Source organism: Triturus cristatus, chromosome 8 (genome assembly GCF_964204655.1).
Source record: "Triturus cristatus chromosome 8, aTriCri1.1, whole genome shotgun sequence".
Taxonomy (NCBI): domain Eukaryota; kingdom Metazoa; phylum Chordata; class Amphibia; order Caudata; family Salamandridae; genus Triturus; species Triturus cristatus.
In genome coordinates, this window is record NC_140591.1 from 13,362,176 (window position 1) to 13,379,352 (window position 17,177).

At 49.3% G+C, this 17,177-nt stretch overlaps 1 protein-coding gene across 2 annotated transcripts in view; it reads right to left on the bottom strand.

Annotated features, from left to right (window-relative positions):
* Positions 1 to 17,177, bottom strand: part of POGLUT1 (protein O-glucosyltransferase 1) — a 167,414-nt gene that overhangs the window by 9,708 nt on the left and 140,529 nt on the right. For both annotated transcript variants that reach the window (XM_085620731.1, XM_085620732.1), the window contains exon 9: positions 7,570 to 7,737. In XM_085620731.1, the coding sequence (XP_085476857.1) occupies positions 7,570 to 7,737 (168 nt within the window). The remainder of the gene's footprint in view (positions 1 to 7,569; positions 7,738 to 17,177) is intronic.

Sequence of the window (17,177 nt, forward strand, 5' to 3'; positions counted from 1 at the left end):
CATCACCTCCTCACACAGTAAGAAACCGAAGCATCCCCTCCTCTCCAGTGTGAGTTTCTAAAAAGTTGACGAATGTCATATATACATGCGCCATGGTGTATTAAAGAATGAGTGGGTGTATGAGTGTCTGAATAGAAGATTTAGTGGGTGTGTGACTGACTGTATAAGTGAGTGATTAAATGTATCTTAGTGAATGCATGGGTGAATGATTAATCTGTGTGAATGTCTGTAGCAGTCTGTCAGTTGGTGTGTAAGATGCTGCATGGGCTGGTGAGTAGCTACATTAGTGTCTATATGGGTTAATGATTGGTTGTTTGATTACCTTTATGGGTGCCTGAGTGTCTGGGTAGGTGTGTGGGGGGGGGGGGGGGGGTGTGTGACTCCCTGTAGGGATGTGTGACTGGGTGATTCACTGGGTTTATGGGTTCATGAGTGCGTGTGTTAGGGGCTGTATGGGTGAGTGAGTGTGCGTATAGCTGTGTTGGTGAATGAATGGATATCTCAGTGGTATATGTGTAAGTAACTACAGATGTGAAAGGCAGTATATGTGAGTGTTGGAGTATATAAGTGACTAAATATAACAGTGAGTGATTGGGACAGTGGCTGCTTGGATGAGTGTGTGCTTATGTCAGTGATTGTAGAAGAGAGTAAGTATATGGTACTACCTGTATGCTAAGTGAGGAGGTGTGTGTGTGTATAGGTGAGTAAATGGCAGTGTGATTGATTCTTTGGGTGATTGACTAAGTGTTTGAGTAACTCTTGGGGTGAGTGGTGGTGTGTGAGTGTCTGTATGGGTGTATGAGTGGATATATCAGTGGCTGTATTGATTAATGACTGCGTGTATGCGTGACTGGTTGGGTTAGTGAGTGTATGTGTGTGTAGACGTATGAATCAGTGAGCGGGTATGTACTGATATTGGTCTGTCGATTTCGAGATTGGTAGTTTGTATTTTAGAGTGGGTGTATCAAAGGTTATATTAAGGTGTGAGGAGGTGCATCAGATGATCACCTGGATGATGTAATTTGGGATGTCATCAGTGATGTCACTGACCATGTCATGAGTGATGTAATATGTGACATCATCAGCAGTGGATTGCGGGGACGCGAGTTATAGTTAGCTCAGCTGACTATAACGGCCGAATTTCTCTGGTTTTGTACGAGAGAAATGTCTGACTAACTATAAAGTCCCTGAAACCTATGGTTTTTGCAATTAATTTCTAAGGTGTTTTAAATGTTAATCCCCAACTAGAACGTCCCTGAAACCTGTGATTTTTTTTCAGTGAATTTCTAAGGTTTTTTAAATGCTAATTTGTAATATTAATCATGCCCCGGGGAGGATGGCGGTCCTCGGGGCTGTGGTGGCCCCGCATATATTTTACTTATTGCCCCGGGGGCTTATTAAAACGAAGCGCGGAACACCGCTGGGTGCGCGAATCCCCCTGAAACAAAATATGTATTTTTGTGGCCCTGGGGTCCCCATGGGACCCCCTGACCACACCTAGGGGGTCACGGTGTTTCTACCCTGCACCCTTTTCTTAATTTTAATACGTTTTTTTAACCTTTTTTTGTTGTGACTCGGTTCAACCGAGTCACAAGATAGCTGCCAACACTTTCTGGTTTGAAGTGTTGGCAGCCAATCAGAAGTCAGCTTGTGCTCGGGAGGGTTTGCAAATCCTCCTTGGTCACTAGATATATCATTTTTTTAAATATGAATATTTCACAAACTACTGAACGGGTTTACACCATTAAAAAACAACAACAAAAAAAATAAAAACGCTTTCTGAACCAAGCGCCACCTTTTTGCCAAATTTGGTGAAATTCCGTTCAGCAGTTCGGGCTGTAGCTTTGTCTAAAGTTCCCTGTGGGAATTAACATGGAGAAAAGGCATTTTGAGACCCCCCTTTTTTTCCTCGGCTCCCGTTTGATAAATCACCCCGAAACTTTCAAGACAGGAGCGGGAAATTAGTTTTGAAAATTTTGCGAAGATTTGTCAAACGGTGCCAAAGATATTGGCAAATCAAAAAACGTTTTGCCTATGGAAACTAGGTCCTAACTATAACTAACTACTGGCGATTTTTTTTTGTTCCCTCTCACACTAGGCCATACCCATAGACCAAACCACCAAAGGTAGGAGGTGAGGGAGGGGTTTGCAGGTCCCTCCAGTATTGTGAAATGTCTTGCTTACGCCCCCCCAAGAAGCAGATGCCTGCCAGTGTTCTGACTACACGCGTACACCCACCACTCCATAATTCCCAACAGTGCCACTTTTGGCTCTAATGTTGTGGATGTATGAAGAATGAATGTGGATGTATGAGCTGGCAGTCTGATAATCTATTTCAAATGAGTCAATGCAGCCTACCAGCACAAGGGTCGCAGTGAGGATGGGGGGGGGATGGGGGGTGTGACCCCCATACAGCAAATTCAATATCCTCATGTTCTCCACTTAAAGTGGTTTTCTTTCTTGATCCTGCAGCAAGGTTCAACAAGTTGTAAACTGAAAGTTGGTTCAGAGCTTGTTGTACAATAGGGACTTAAGCTGCACATCACAGATGAAACCCAAAACTGTAAAATTGTGGCTTGTTTTGCTATTATTTGGTTCACAGGGAGGTTGACCTAGTAGTTCAGACTAGACCTAAGTTTTTGAGGCAGCTCCAAGCATTAGTTGGTCTCATCGTGCAAAGGTACAGATGTGCAAAAAAAAAAAATGGAACTAAATGCTACCCAGAGGAATTCTCAGGTGTTAGATTTCATTCTGTGGTCACATTAAGCCCGGGCAGGAACACCACCATTTTACACGCTCACATTTAAAGTTGACATTTCTGTCTTGAACACTGACATATGACACACATTTGCTTGCCTGCTTGTATGGATTTCATATACATGAAATGGTTTTGCTTACATTTACACATCTTCGTAGGCATATTATCAGAACCTTGAACACTCTGTACGAAAACTAAAGTTCACTGTGCAAAATGATGTTGTTTATTACTGCTCACTCGGTGAAAGCTTTGACTGGATAGAATCAATAATGAGGGCCTGACTCGGGCTAAACATGGCTGAAGTTTATTATATAAATGACATCATTCCTTTATGTGGTTCGAGGAGCATTTAGCGGATACTGTCGAGATCCCCCCATGCCAGATTTCCAGCCCAGCTGATTCCAGTTTCCTTCCTTTGCACCAAGACAGGCTCCCAGATGACACATATCCACAGGCAACTGGTGAGTTAGATCCCCCTACAGGCATTCTGGCAGATGCACCCACCCTCGGCACAACAGGACAGGGAGCGCTAGGTAGGAGCAGACCTATCACTATACTTATATGCTTGAATATATTCGATGTCGCAGCACAAAGGTTGAATTGTTCATCTTCTTTGCCAGTCTCGTGATGCTGATTACGGTTTTGTTTCCTTCTATTGATTATTGCAGCGCACTTATTTTACACAAGAATCATATCGCGTCAAACATTGAAATGCCAATTCAAGTATTTCTTATGTCTACCTTTGGGTATGCATGAGTTACCAAACGAAAGGGTTGTAGCTGAGTTTCCGCAATTTCCTTGAGGAGTCAGGGTTGTCTTGTCTTGAGGTCCCACATGCCACCTGTTACTTTGCTAGGGGTACAGATGATGCACTGTGAGCTCGCCAGGACTCAGGCCAACATACTCGGACGGTGTGCGTAGAATCAGTCTTGCACAGTTTTGACATTTAAATGTTGTATACTTGTAAAGCGCACAGCTGCCCCAGCAACGGGGCGTCCCGGCGCTGTATACTGCTGGGGAACCCATCCTGGCTTTCCCTGTGAGATGATCCCTACTGGGCATCTCCAAGGTGAAGACAAGCATCCCCGGCGCTGATGGGGCCGTAAGTGGAGATTAAGCAAGCTGTTGCCCAGAGTTGCTGAGTGTGATCCATGGTTAGAGTAGGCACCGAGGCGAGAATTGTCGAGTCCGCTGACCTTGGCCCAAGACCCTGCCGTGTCGGGATTCGAACCCTGGTCCTGGGCCGACCTCTGCTTCTGGGTCTGCCGCCTCTAACCAGTGAGCCACACCACTCCATTTATGTTGCCAACAAACGCACAGATTTACTGAGAAGTATGAACAGAATGACCCTCCCATCTTCCATCATGACTGACATCCAAACCACTGTGTGCAACTGAATCATCAACTCGTTGAGTGCAGAGCACTGCATGCAACAAGGCATTACTGATGATAGGATTCGTATCGCTGCTTGGGGACGCAGTGCACCAACTTCAGAGCAACTAAAACACATAAGAACGGGAAACAGTTCCTTCTGCACAGGGATGCAGTCTACCCACTGGACATGCTGCCTATCAAGGCTTTTCTTTGGAGCTTGTGTCACTCTTGGACACTCAGGCAATCCTTTTAACAAGTATGTTGTTGTCCTTGAACACAAAGCAACCTAGTACTCCTGCAAGCTCACTGAACTGCAGACTTAGCTTCTCCAAAGGCCTCGACTTTTAGCGGTGGCAACATTGAGCAATCATGCTTACTCTTGGAGTGGCGTGGGGCACATCATGTAGTGCAGCTTGCACCTATCACTTCCTACAAGTATATTGTCCGGGCCGTATTACTCTTCTTGTACCAGATCAAAGATTAAGTAATGCCTAGTATCTCTGGATGTCTCATGTCAATCAGGTGCTGCCGTTGTTGGTGTGGGCAGGCAGCTCTTCTCTTTACTGTAGGTGAGCACTTTGTGGCCAGGTCTTTGGCCATGACTATAAGTTGTTGCCACTCTCGGGCTGATCTGATGGAACTGGCTTGGACGTGGTAAGGTAGACACAAAGAACACTTTCTGCGCTACTGTGTTAATGTGGATTGTAGAATATTTGCCTTTCTGAGTGGTCACCATTTTTCACATTTTTCTGGACACTATATCTTTGCTGGCTGTAGAACTCGGTGCACTTTCCCCCTGCTAACCAGTGGTTAAGTGAATGCTACTCCATTCAACATAATTAAATTGGTATAATCTTAACTCGTATGTTTACCTTGCATACAGGTCCCTAGTAGATAGAAGAAAATGTCCCTAGCATCAGTAGTGGATTGCAGCATCTATTGTGCCACTCACTGCAGGGATGGTGTACAATATGGCTTCAGACTAACCATTGTAGCCTGACTGTGGCAGTTTAAACACTGCAATTCGACCGGTCATAATATACCCTCTTGACAGGTCAAAACCTCCCCTTTAAATATTAACACATCACCACTATATAGGCCTTGTACCCCACAAGGCAGGGCGCATGGTATTTAAAAGTAGGACATAGAAATGTAATGCTAACATGTCCTTACAGTGACGTGTACAGAAGAGCTAATTTTCACTGTGGCACGCATAGCTGTCCTATGTAGAAAACCAGAGTACAGATTAAAAATCCTAATACTGCAACTTGGAAATGGGATTAGCTAGAACAATAATTAAACACTGCTTTAATAGTTTGTAAAATCCAATTCAATAGGCTAAATTTCCATTTGCTCTCCCACATCTGCTAGCCAGTAATTCGCATTTGAAGAGCCGTGAAAACTGCTTCCACAGCAGAGAACAAAGGTCTGCGTGTGGGGAGGTGTTGTTCCCTTAACAGGTGGGGTTGGGCCCAGGAACTGTATTAATTTAAAAGAGGGCTCCTCTATCACAGGTACTGTTGGCTGACACTTTGGCAGGGCCCTGCCTTTGAACCCCCTACACCACAGCTCAAGCCAGGCAGGCTTGCATCACAGTGAGACTCTTTTTGACATTACAGTGTCTAATCCCGCTTGACAGGTCTTCTGGGATTTACATATAAAACTAGGGGCGCACTTGAAAGGCAGTGAAACAATGCCAAAACAATTCTTGCGTATACACTGTCTGGTTGATGGAAACCCCTGTTTTTGTTCCACTAGATATCTGTCTCTGGGTTTATTGGGTGAACAGTGACTGCCTCCACATGATTTTAGTGTTAGAAGTGGAAGGACACTAGGATTATCACAGTCCGTTCCACAGGTACACCCCCAGCCTTCAGAGTCCAAGTTCAGGGATGGCAAAGACTTGGTAGGGTTGTCCCCAATAACCCGATTAGTATGCTCCGGAGTTATTCCCACCTAATACCTTGTGCCAGGCATAAATGTCAAATCTCCAGGTTCTCCACTTCAGAGCACTCTGAAGATGTGGAAGAATAGAAGAGGGCTGAACCATCTGTGTGAGATAGGAGAACAGCCTTGAAGACTGACCCTGCTCTATCTCTTGTCCCAAAATAAGTGGACTCTAAGGGTCATACACTTGACTTCCTGTTAAATCTACAAGGACACAACAAGCTGGAAGATTCATTTGCCTGCAACTGCCAAGTGACAACTGGACCTAGACTGGACACAGCGTTCGGCCTCTGCCTGACACCCTATAAGTCTCCAAGTGCCTCCTCTGTGGTTCTGTTGGGGGCTTTAGAAGTGTACTCCTTGGTGGATTGGGGCTTAAAGGAGCAAAGTCAGAAAGTAAAATATTTTAAGAGGATGAATCTGGTTGATGTATCCAACCGGTACTCCATTGCGGTCAGCGACAACCTATGCCTAGGTCCCAGGTCTACCATGACCATTTACTATCATTGGCACTGGATGCTTTTCGGCATGATTTCTACTTAAAACTAAAAAAAAAAAACCTCTTATCTTTGGTTCCCCTAACTGGATTTTTGTCATTTTGTTTATTACATTTTAGTCTATGTTTCTAGTTTGGTTTGGGATTTCCATTGTTTTTCTTTTGGACTTTATTGCCATTTTGGTACTGCATAAACACGTTACACACTGCCCTACTTGCTCTACGCCGTGGCTACCAGGGGGCTGAGCTCAAGTTTATTTAGTGGCTTTACGGGTTCACCCGGACAAGGGTTGTGATTAGTCCATGAGATGGGTAGTCACCCACCACAAACAATAATACAATGTATTACACAAATCCAGGCTGAAAAACGCACTTGACTTTACGACCAGTTCCTCAGGCAGGATGTAAGGAACACAAAGCACAAGAAACGTATAGAGGGCCGGGAAGAGAATAGCACAATCACTAAACATTATGCAGCACCTTACACCATTAGGGGATGCATACATCCAAGGGGGCCGCAGCCCAAGCGTCTTCAACCATGTGGCTCAGCACACTCATGCACAACGCAAAAATAAAGGGGGTCTAGATGCCAGATTATGAAATCCTACATGGGAACAGCCAGCAGGCAGTGTCCAGGCTAGGGTTCAGACAGCAAAGGGCGTGTGCCCCTAGCACTACTAAAGAGATGTCACCAACAGTTACTAATGTCGTGGGGAAGGTAGTCACCCATGTTATAAGGAGTTTAATACTCTGTTGGTGAGCAAAATATCAAATTGATGTAGAAACCTTGGCAGGACGTTTATGACATGGGTTACCCTAACAAGAAAGCCTTTCGGAATGGCCAGAGTGACAAGTTAGGGAGCATGGAGTCTGCCCCAGGGACTTTGAACCTTAAACTGGCCATCACAAACATTGCAATAGGGAGATGCTCACTGCACAAAGCTGATCAGAAGAATCCTGCAGGACCAGGATGGAATGTACCCACTGCACGTACCTGAGGTTAGAAAGGTCCTGCCGCACCGGAATGTAATGCACCCACGGCTTGAGCTGGGGGTAGAAGAACTCCAGCCACTCATCACCCACGTGGAAGACTAGGGAGCCGCAGAGGAAGAGATGCTTCAGGCGGAAGCTGGCTGCCACGCCCCGGAAGTTAAACAGGTACCTACAGAGAGAAACAAGCCCAACACGGCAAGATTAAAAGGGTTCATTAATAGTGACAGATTCAGGCCTTTAACACATAATCCTTCATTTGTTCGCCAGACAGACACTGCCCAAGAGCAGCATTCATCCGGTCCCTGTAGCCTCTGCAGCTTCATCGCTGGCTCGAAAACAAACAAATGTTCCCACTATCCTAACTCCCTCTCGAGGGCATTATTCTATGTTCACATTCGATGAGGCGGCCTCTTAACGTCTACTCTGTAGCTGCCTCTGATGCCTCATTTCTGGTTATCCTGTGGTCAGTAGGTCAGGCCAGAAGCGTAGCTTTACACAGCAGAGCCCGTGAATGCACATACATGTATATCTTGCTCCCCACATGCAAACACCCTGGACAGACCCCACATAAAAAGTGTCTTTGTGTAATGATGTTGAAACGTGGGAGACAGAAATCCATGCACTCAGGTGGACTGCATTGATTTCCTATCTTGTCCACATTACAGCATCACACTGTGGGTAAGGGATGCTCCGAGAAGCTGGCACTGCTGCGCGCAATAAGAACTTCTCTGACTTTTCAAGATGAAAAGGAGGCAGGGAGTGCCCGTGTCCAATCATGATCACCTTACTCAAGCCAACCTGCATGGAGGCTTAAAAGACACTCAATTTCACCACCTTAAGATTATGAGCACTGATGCAGCCCACCTCTACCCTTTGTATGGTTCCCTGGTGCACTCTTAGTATCTGCATGCCCTTTCCCAACTCTTTTGGGATTCCCATTCATTTGAGCTACCATCATCTGAGGTTGTATTTATCTATGGTTTAAGTTTATTTTGTGCTAAATAGTTCAGCACTTTAACTGGATAAAAGGAGTGATATAACTTTAGTGCAGTATTGTGTACATGACACTACCAGACGTTCTAGTTGAGGCATTATGTTGTGACAGAGTAAACTAAAAATATATACACACAAGACTAAATAAGTTGTATTGCCAGACGAAGGTAGACGCTGGCACGAGTCCTGTGATAGTCAGCTGTCTTGGAGAATAGTTATATGCTCTGTTGGATGTCTGTGCTGCATTTCCAGGTACTGTTGGGCATACCAGGACCGCCATCTACAAGAACCATCTGAGCTGTGCTGGATGTAGGAGGAAACCTTTGTGGAATGCGTGGTTATAATTCACATACGGAAACAGGTGATGATGCGAGGCTTGGGAGAAGGTGTCCTCCGATACTTCTGCCCACGCCTGTAAAAAGCATCAGACTCGTTTTCTGCAGGTTGACACTTGCCAGCCATATGTTAAGGTTAGTTTCTCATCTCCACAGAAATTACTTCCCTCCCTCCAGCTATGTAGGTATTGGTACACAGGACTGTATTTAGGTGGCCTCTTTCACTGTTGCATCTTCAAGCCTGTAGCTGGCAGTGTCGCCTGCCTACTCTGCAAGTATCACACCCAGGATAGTAATACTGGAATTCAAACTGTAGATAAGGACACAAGCTACTGAGATCCTCCACTGCTAGCATAAAAAGAGCAGCGGGCGTAATTCTTCTCAGAAACTGCTCAGTAACTACTGATTGCCATAGGGTACAAAGAACAGATTTCACAGGGAGGTATCAGGTGCTGCCATTGCCATGCCACATTTGATGGATGCAACCTGCCAGAAAGGCACCCCCATTTATCAGTCACGCATGAAGAATAATGTAGGAAAGTGCTGCTTTTGGACATGGTTAGCTCCCACTTTTTGCCTGTAAAGTGATGTAATTTTGACTGGAAGTGCACAGGGTCCCTGCCAACCAGGTCCCCTGTGCCAGAGCTCCTTCTCGAAATTGTACCTTTTGTTTACCAATTGGCACCACTTCAGTACCCCTTCTAAGTCCCTAGTAAATGGTACTCCTAGTACCTAGAGCATTGATAATAAGAGGGACCCTAAGGGTAGCAGGACAAATTGTGCCACCCTAGGGTCGGTCCCCTCACCAAGGCCCGGCACTCTGCCATTGCACACTGCGTGTCTCGGTGCAGACTAAACTGAAGAGTCGACATGGCACACATCTCTGTGTACCTCGCCCACACACACTGCAAGAGATATAGGTAAAACACCTATGAGAAAATGCCTTTTGACATGGATCGGCCCACTTTTTGCCTGGTATTTGATGGAGTTTCAATTCTAGTGCACAGGGTCCCTCCCCACCAGGTTCACTGTGCCTGTGCTTCTTCCCCAAAACATATCCACAATTGGTACTTCTGCCCCATGTACGTCCCTGGTAAGTGGAGCCCTCGGTACCTAAGGGCTGGAAGCTGAAGAGGGTCCCCTGGGACCCCCCTCACTAGGGCCATGCCACTGCCCTAGCAGTTTGCATGCCCTTGTGAGGGGGAAAAAAAGAAAAGTTGACAGTGCCATACCAGCCAGCACTGTCTGTAGGTACAGGTAAGTCACCCCTCTAGCAGGCCTTACAGCCCTAAGGCAGGGTGCAATAAATCACAGGTGAGTGCATATCTGTACGAGTACAATACATAGGGCAATTCTTAAATATGGTAAGTGCTAGGGAAGCCATGAGGAGAACATGAGCTGGAAACTCGACAACTCTAGTTCCACAGCACCATGATGACTTCACTGAACACAGGAGTGTTTAGAACAAAACTACTCCTCACAATAAACCCACACTGATGCCAGTGTGAGATTTATTAAAACGTACTCAGAGGGCACCTTAGAGGTGTGAGCACCGACTGCTTTAGGCAGCCTGCCACACACACACACACACACATGTTTCTGGACCCCTGGGTGTAGAGCCTCTTCTCATATCCCGGACGGAGGTGTCACACCTCCTCCCTCAGGATGGGCCAGTGCTCCAACAGGGAAGCTTCAAACACCTGCCACCTTGTAATGCGACCCCCAGCCTCTACTTCTAGCAGCAGCTGGTAGCCTCCGGTTTATACCCCTACTTTGGGCGTGAACACTCAGAATGGCAAGATGGTGTGCCCATCTTTGCCAACTCCACCCCTCAGGTGGAGGAGGCAAAGTTAGGCACACTTTTCAGTCCCCTCCATCTTGAAGATGGGGGGACTCTTCCAATCAGCACTAGGTCTATGCCCCCTCCCACAGAACGGTAGAATAATAGTGCATGTAGCCTCATCAGATAAGGTGCACATTGGCCCTACCTACTACTCCCCTAAAACGCCCACTAAATTTAGTATTTAGGTGGCTCCCCCAGATCTTGTAAGTAGATTCCTGCAACCTACGAAGAGGGAGGACAAAGAAGACGCCATGCAGCAAAACCTGAAGACTAGTGACTGAGTTGGGCCCTGCCCTACTGGCCTGTCTCCTGCTTTAAAGACCCTGCAAAGACGATGGCGCTTGTCCTGTGGCCAGCGACTTCCAGAACTCCAAGGTAGACTGCCTGCTCTTCAATAAAGACCAGATCTCCTGAGGACAGCGGCCCTGTCCAGAAGAATCTAACTACAAAGTCTCCAGATCCAGCTGGAACAGTGACTCCTGCCCACTCTGTACCAGACGCCCATGGCCTGTGTCTGAATAGCTCACCTGTCCAGTGAAGTCTTACCAGCGATCCTGGTTTAAGTCCAGCATGGGATGACCGCTCCTGACCTCCACAACGACACATGCAGCCTGAACCCAGAGGCTCCCCCAAACCGCAACCGGTTCTAGTAAGAAGACTCCGAGATCGAAAGGCACCCCTGCACAAAAAGCCCCTACGCCTTGGTGGGCTGAACCGACTGTGCCCCTATGACCCCTTACGTCTCTGCTTACCTCCGCTGTCGGTCTCCATCCTGCAATCTCAGGTGCGAAGTCTGCAGCTTGTTTGTTGAAAGAAGTATCCTCATTGACAAACATTGGGTGCCCGATGCTGAATTTGCACCCTGCCGCCCCTGGCTGTGTTATTTTTGGTGCTGCTTTATGCCTCGGCCCCCCGTGCTTGACTTAACCACCAAAGCTTGGCCCTTGCAACAGATTTACTTACCTGCAAGTGGTGTGGCTTCGAGCACCCCCAGTCTCCACTGAAACGCATTGGGCTGAACTCAGATTTTGACCTCTGCACCCAGCCGGCCCTATATTGCTAGTGGTGCAGTTTTTGTACTCACCTGACCCTTGACCCTTGCTGACCTTGGGTCATGAAGACTGGAACAGTAAGTGTGATCCTTACCCATATAACCACATTATTGTTTTCCTCCATAAGATGACATTGGACTGCTCAGAAATTGTTCCATGGGTCGACCTTACAAAGCTTATTTTTCTAAAATTGGTGTTTGATCTAGTTTTTGAGTCGTGCGTCCATTATTTGTAAATATTGTGCAAAAAATGTCTCACACTCTTCTGTGTTAGGCTTAAGGCTGCTCGCCCACACTACCACTAATAGAGCACTTTGAGTTTTACATTGAGCCTTGTACACTTTTAGGGAACCCCTAAACCCTGTGCACAGTAGAACCACCTAATGGCATACGATATACAGAGCCAGCTTCCTACAACACCCCTCTAGCAGGCCTCAGCCCTAAGGCAGGGTGCAATATATCTCTTGCGAGGGCATATCTGCCCCTGCAATATCCATGTGGATTCCTGGATATTGTAAGTGACCAGGGAAGCCGTAGTAAGTACACGGGCTAGATACTCGTCATTGCAAGTTCCCAGCTCCATGATGGCTTCACTGAAGAATGGGATGCTTGGTACCAGACGTCTTGTCATAATAAACCGGCACGGATTCCAGCGTCAGCTTTATTAACAATTGCACACAGAGGAACCCTTAGAGGGGTCCCCTGAACCTCCAACCCAAAGTGTGGTCACCGACTGGCCTAAGCCAGCCTGCTAGCGACAGACCTTGTTCTGACCTCATGGGGTGAGCGCCTTTACGCTCCGAGGTTGAGAACAATGGCTGTCCTGGCTTGGGGTGTTCACACTTCCCCCTGATTAGGAAGAGCCATCTGTGGCGAGGCGCTTCAAAGGTCTTGCCACCTTTGTAAGGTGACTACGGACTGTCCTTTTAGAAGGAGCAGGCTCCCCTCCTGTCCTCATGAAGACATGCGGAAAACTCAGCAAGAATAGAAGTTGTGGAGGAGGAGCCTAGCGCGCATCCAAGATGGTCGCGTGAGCACAGGGCTCCCCGGACCCTCGCTGCTCCTCGGAATTTATCCTGAATCTATCCTGACTTGGTTGATGGAATTTGGGAGACGAATGCTGGCTGAACACTAAACTCCTTTCGGAAATCAAATCGGACCTGGCAATCCGGAGTTATGGTGGTTTGAACTTTTGAGGCCCACCCTACGGCAGTGCCCGATGCGAGGGTGATCTGTGGAGCCGGGGCGTAGTTGAACAACAACGGCAGCGGAGCGGTGCCAGTGGCCGTCACATCGCTTTCGGTTTCACTTTTGGTCTTTGAGGGGCTGGACTGTGGACTTGCTTGGTGCGACTGGGCTTCCATTTTGCCTTCGCTTGATGCCGGTGGCTTCGTCTGCTGCCAGTGTGCTCATTGACGGTGGTCCCTTCGCTCCGCCATATTGCGGCCTGTGGTGCGACACGCGTCTGCCTGGCCTGTGCCACCTCGACGCTTCCTCGGTGGTCCCCTTTCGGCGATCGAGGTTCTCATGGGAGGCAAGGGAGACCCCGAGAGGCGTAAGACCAAGACATCCCTACGCGGGGGACCGGTCCAGACGAACAACATGGACCGCTACACTCAGGGTAAAGGATCCCCCGGGACAGCCAATGTCCCCTCGGAGGACACCAGTGGTGGACCGTCCGTTTCTCCGGATCTGTCCCTGCAGGACATCATGGGCGCCATTACGGGCATCAGAGAGACCATCGCTACACAGTACGAGGCCTTGGCCCGTAAAATCGACACGGTGGCCATTGACATTACCCTAATCCGGGCGGATCTCTCTAAGACCAACGAGAGGGTTCAATCGCTGGATGTGCGGACGTCCTCCCTCGGGACGGACGTGTCGGACCTGCAGGCCACTCTCGGCGATCTCAAGTCGGCCAATGATCTGATGGCCCGGCGGCTGGAAGACTTCGAGGGACGGGCACGCCGCAATAACATCCGCGTCATTGGCGTTCCGGAGACCTCCGATAACCGCCCGGTTGATCTTCTGGTCGAGGAGCTCATCCTCGAACATCTTGCTCCCGCTGGCCTGAGTAAGTTTTTCGCTGTGGAGCAGGCCCATCGAGTCCCAGGTGGCCGGCCGCGACCGGGTGCCCCCCCGAGGCCTATCGTTGCGAGACTTTTCCATTACAGAGACCGAGACGCGATTCTGCAGGCCTCACGGGTTCGTGGCCCGGTCCGACATGAGAACTCGTCCATTAACTTTTTCCCGGACTTCACCCAACTTGTCCAGAAACAGCGGATGGGCTTCCAGGGGGTGAAGCGGCGACTCCGGGACCTCGGTCTCAAGTACTCTATGCTTTATCCTGCAAGGCTCCGAGTGGAACATGAAGATCGGACTACCTTTTTTGACTCTCCTGTGACTGTGAGTGACTGGCTGGATTCGCTGCCGGACCGGGGTGACCGGACTGGGCCCTCTGCCGGTACCGAGGGTGGTGGGTCTCCTTTGGAGTGACTTATGGTCCCGGACTTTGCCAGGTTGTACTGTTCGGCTGGGTTCTACTTCTTTTGTGCATTTTGTTTTACTATGTTGTGTGTGGGGAGCGGGCGGGGACGGGTCCCTTCCCTCCTCCGGGGTCTTTCCGTAGAATGGGGTTTGTAGGGCGACAGGCACACTGCAAGTTGGGGTGGTTTTTTGGACCGCAGGGGTGCAGGGTGGGGGGTGTTGGGAGTTGGGGGGGGGGGTTGGTGGGTGGGTGGGGTTGTTTGCATTTGTGTTTTTTGTTTTCAAGGCGAAGTATTGGCTATGGTTCATCCTTGGGTGTTGAGCTCTTTGCTAGGGGTCCTTTGATCTACTGGATGGGATGGGGGGGGACGGGTTGAGATTGATGTCTTGGAACGTCAATGGATTGGGGGACCGTATCAAACGGGGTGTTGTGCTGCAATATCTGCGTCGTCTGACTCCTGATGTGGTGTTCTTACAGGAGACGCATCTGGTTGGCAATGTTTGTCGGGCTATGAACAGGGGGGGATATCGACTTGTGGCCCACTCTGGTTTCACCACTGGTTCGAGAGGGGTGGGCATTCTCTTGTGAGCTTCACTTCCGTTGGAGATCACCAGGGTGGTCCCAGACGATAGAGGGCGCTATGTGGCTCTGACTGGGAGGTGGGAGGGGCAGTCCCTTTCCTTGATCTCAGTCTATGTTCCCCCGGGCCTCCAGAACTCCACCTTCTCAGACTTGGGTCGTATGTTGCTTGGGCTTCCTGACAGTCTTTTGCTTATGGGTGGGGACTTTAATTCGGTTGTTTCGGGTGACCTGGACCGTCATCCGCCCAGGGCCCTCCCTGCTGCCCAGGCGTGGCTGGGCGGGCTCCTGGAGACCTTCGGTCTGGTGGACTGTTGGAGGTTAATGCATCCGACACAGTGTCAGTACACCTTTCACTCTGGGGCCCATGGGAGTCTCTCCAGACTGGACTATTTCCTTATGCCCGCGGCCCAGGCTGCTCGGATTCGAGAGGTCAAACACTTGGCCAGGGGTATTTCTGATCATTCCCCACTGTGGTTGCTTTTTGACACCGGGTCGCGGTCCGCTGGGCGGATCGCTCCTATTAACCCTTGGTACCTGCGAGACCCCAAGATCCGTGATAGCCTGATTAAGTCGATTGATCAATATTTTTCTGAGAATGAGGGGTCGGTGTTGTCCTCGGTGTCCCTGTGGGAAGCTTTCAAAGCAGTGCTCCGCGGGCATGCCCTGTCCCAGATAGTGGAGGCCAAGAGGGTCAAGAGAGAGGCGGTTGTGACGCTGGAGACTGAAATATCGGGGCTGGAGGCAGCCTTGGAGGCGGGTGTCACCCCGGATGGGCTGCATGCCCTCAGCCTGAAGCAGTTTGAATATAAGTCTCTCGTCACTGATGCTGCCAAGACTATATATAGGGAGCAGCAGGGCAGGTTGTACGACGCCGGAGACAAGGCGGGTAAGCGGATTGCCTGGTTGGACAAGAAGGAGAGAGTGAATCGTGTGGTCCCGGAGCTTCGGGTGTCGGATGGAGTGTGTGTGACTGAGCCTGGTGAGATTGTTGAGTGTTTTGCTGACCACCTCCGTGCAGTGTACTCCCAGGTGTCCGATAGAGATGAGGACGACTCTCGTCTTCTGCTTCGGGATATTGCCCTGCCCGGCTTATCCGTCGATGACCGCGAGCTGATGGATGCCCCTTTGTCTGTCGAAGAGATAGCTACTGCGATTCGCTCCCTCCGCTCGGGTAAGGCTATGGGCCCCAACGGCCTGCCGATTGAACTATATAAGTTGCGCCTGGATAAAATCGCGCCTTTCCTCCGTCATATGTTTCAGGAATCGCTCGAGAGGGGTTCCTTCCTGACGACCAGCGTCTGGCTACTATAGTAGTGATTCCCAAGGAGGGAAAGCCACGTGACCGCTGCGCCTCCTATAGGCCTATTTCCCTGCTGAATGCCGAACCCAAAATCCTTGCTAAGGTCCTCGCTAATCGCTTGCTGAGCGTTATATGTGACTTGATACATCCGGATCAATGTGGCTTCATCCCACATCGTAATACCGCTCTTAACTTACGGCGTCTGCACGGCGTCCTTGCTAGGGCTGAGTACTTGGCTGAACCGGCCATATTGGTTTCCCTAGACGCCACGATGGCCTTTGATACCATTGAATGGCCATTTCTTTGGGCCGTCTTGACGAAGTTTGGGTTTGGTGAGGGGTTCATTGGCTGGGTGAAGCTCCTTTATGCTGGACCAATGGCTCAGGTGGTTGTCAATGGGCGGGTTTCTCGGCCTTTCGCTCTCGGGAGGGGAACTAGGCAGGGGTGCCCGTTGTCCCCGCTGCTCTTTGCTCTCGCCCTGGAGCCGCTCGCTGCCTGGCTCCGTTGGGAGCCCTCGATTAGAGGGCTCCGGTGGGCCCCGGGCTTCGAGGATCGGGTTTCATTGTACGCGGATGATATTCTCTTGTATCTCACCTCACCGCGGAAGTCGCTCAATGTTCTCTTTGATGTCCTTACTTCCTTCGGGAAAAACTCGGGTCTGATAATCAACTGGTCCAAATCTTGTGTGTATCCTATCTCTGGTGGTTTTCCTCTCTTGCCGCCTCGGCTTCCGCTCCAAATATCTCAGTCCGGCTTTAAATACCTGGGGGTGTACGTTTCGTTGGATCCGGCGGTCCGCTATGAGCAGAATCTCCTGTCTCCACTCCGGCGTTTGAGGGCAGATACGGCTCGGTGGTGTAAGCTGCCCTTGTCTCCGCTTGGTCGCGCAGCGCTGTTTAAAATGAAGTCCCTTCCCAGATTCCTTTATGCACTCCAGAACTTCTTCGATGTCATTCCTGCGGCCTACTTTAGGGAGGTGGAGAGTTTGCAGAGGAGACTGGTTTGGGACGGGCGATC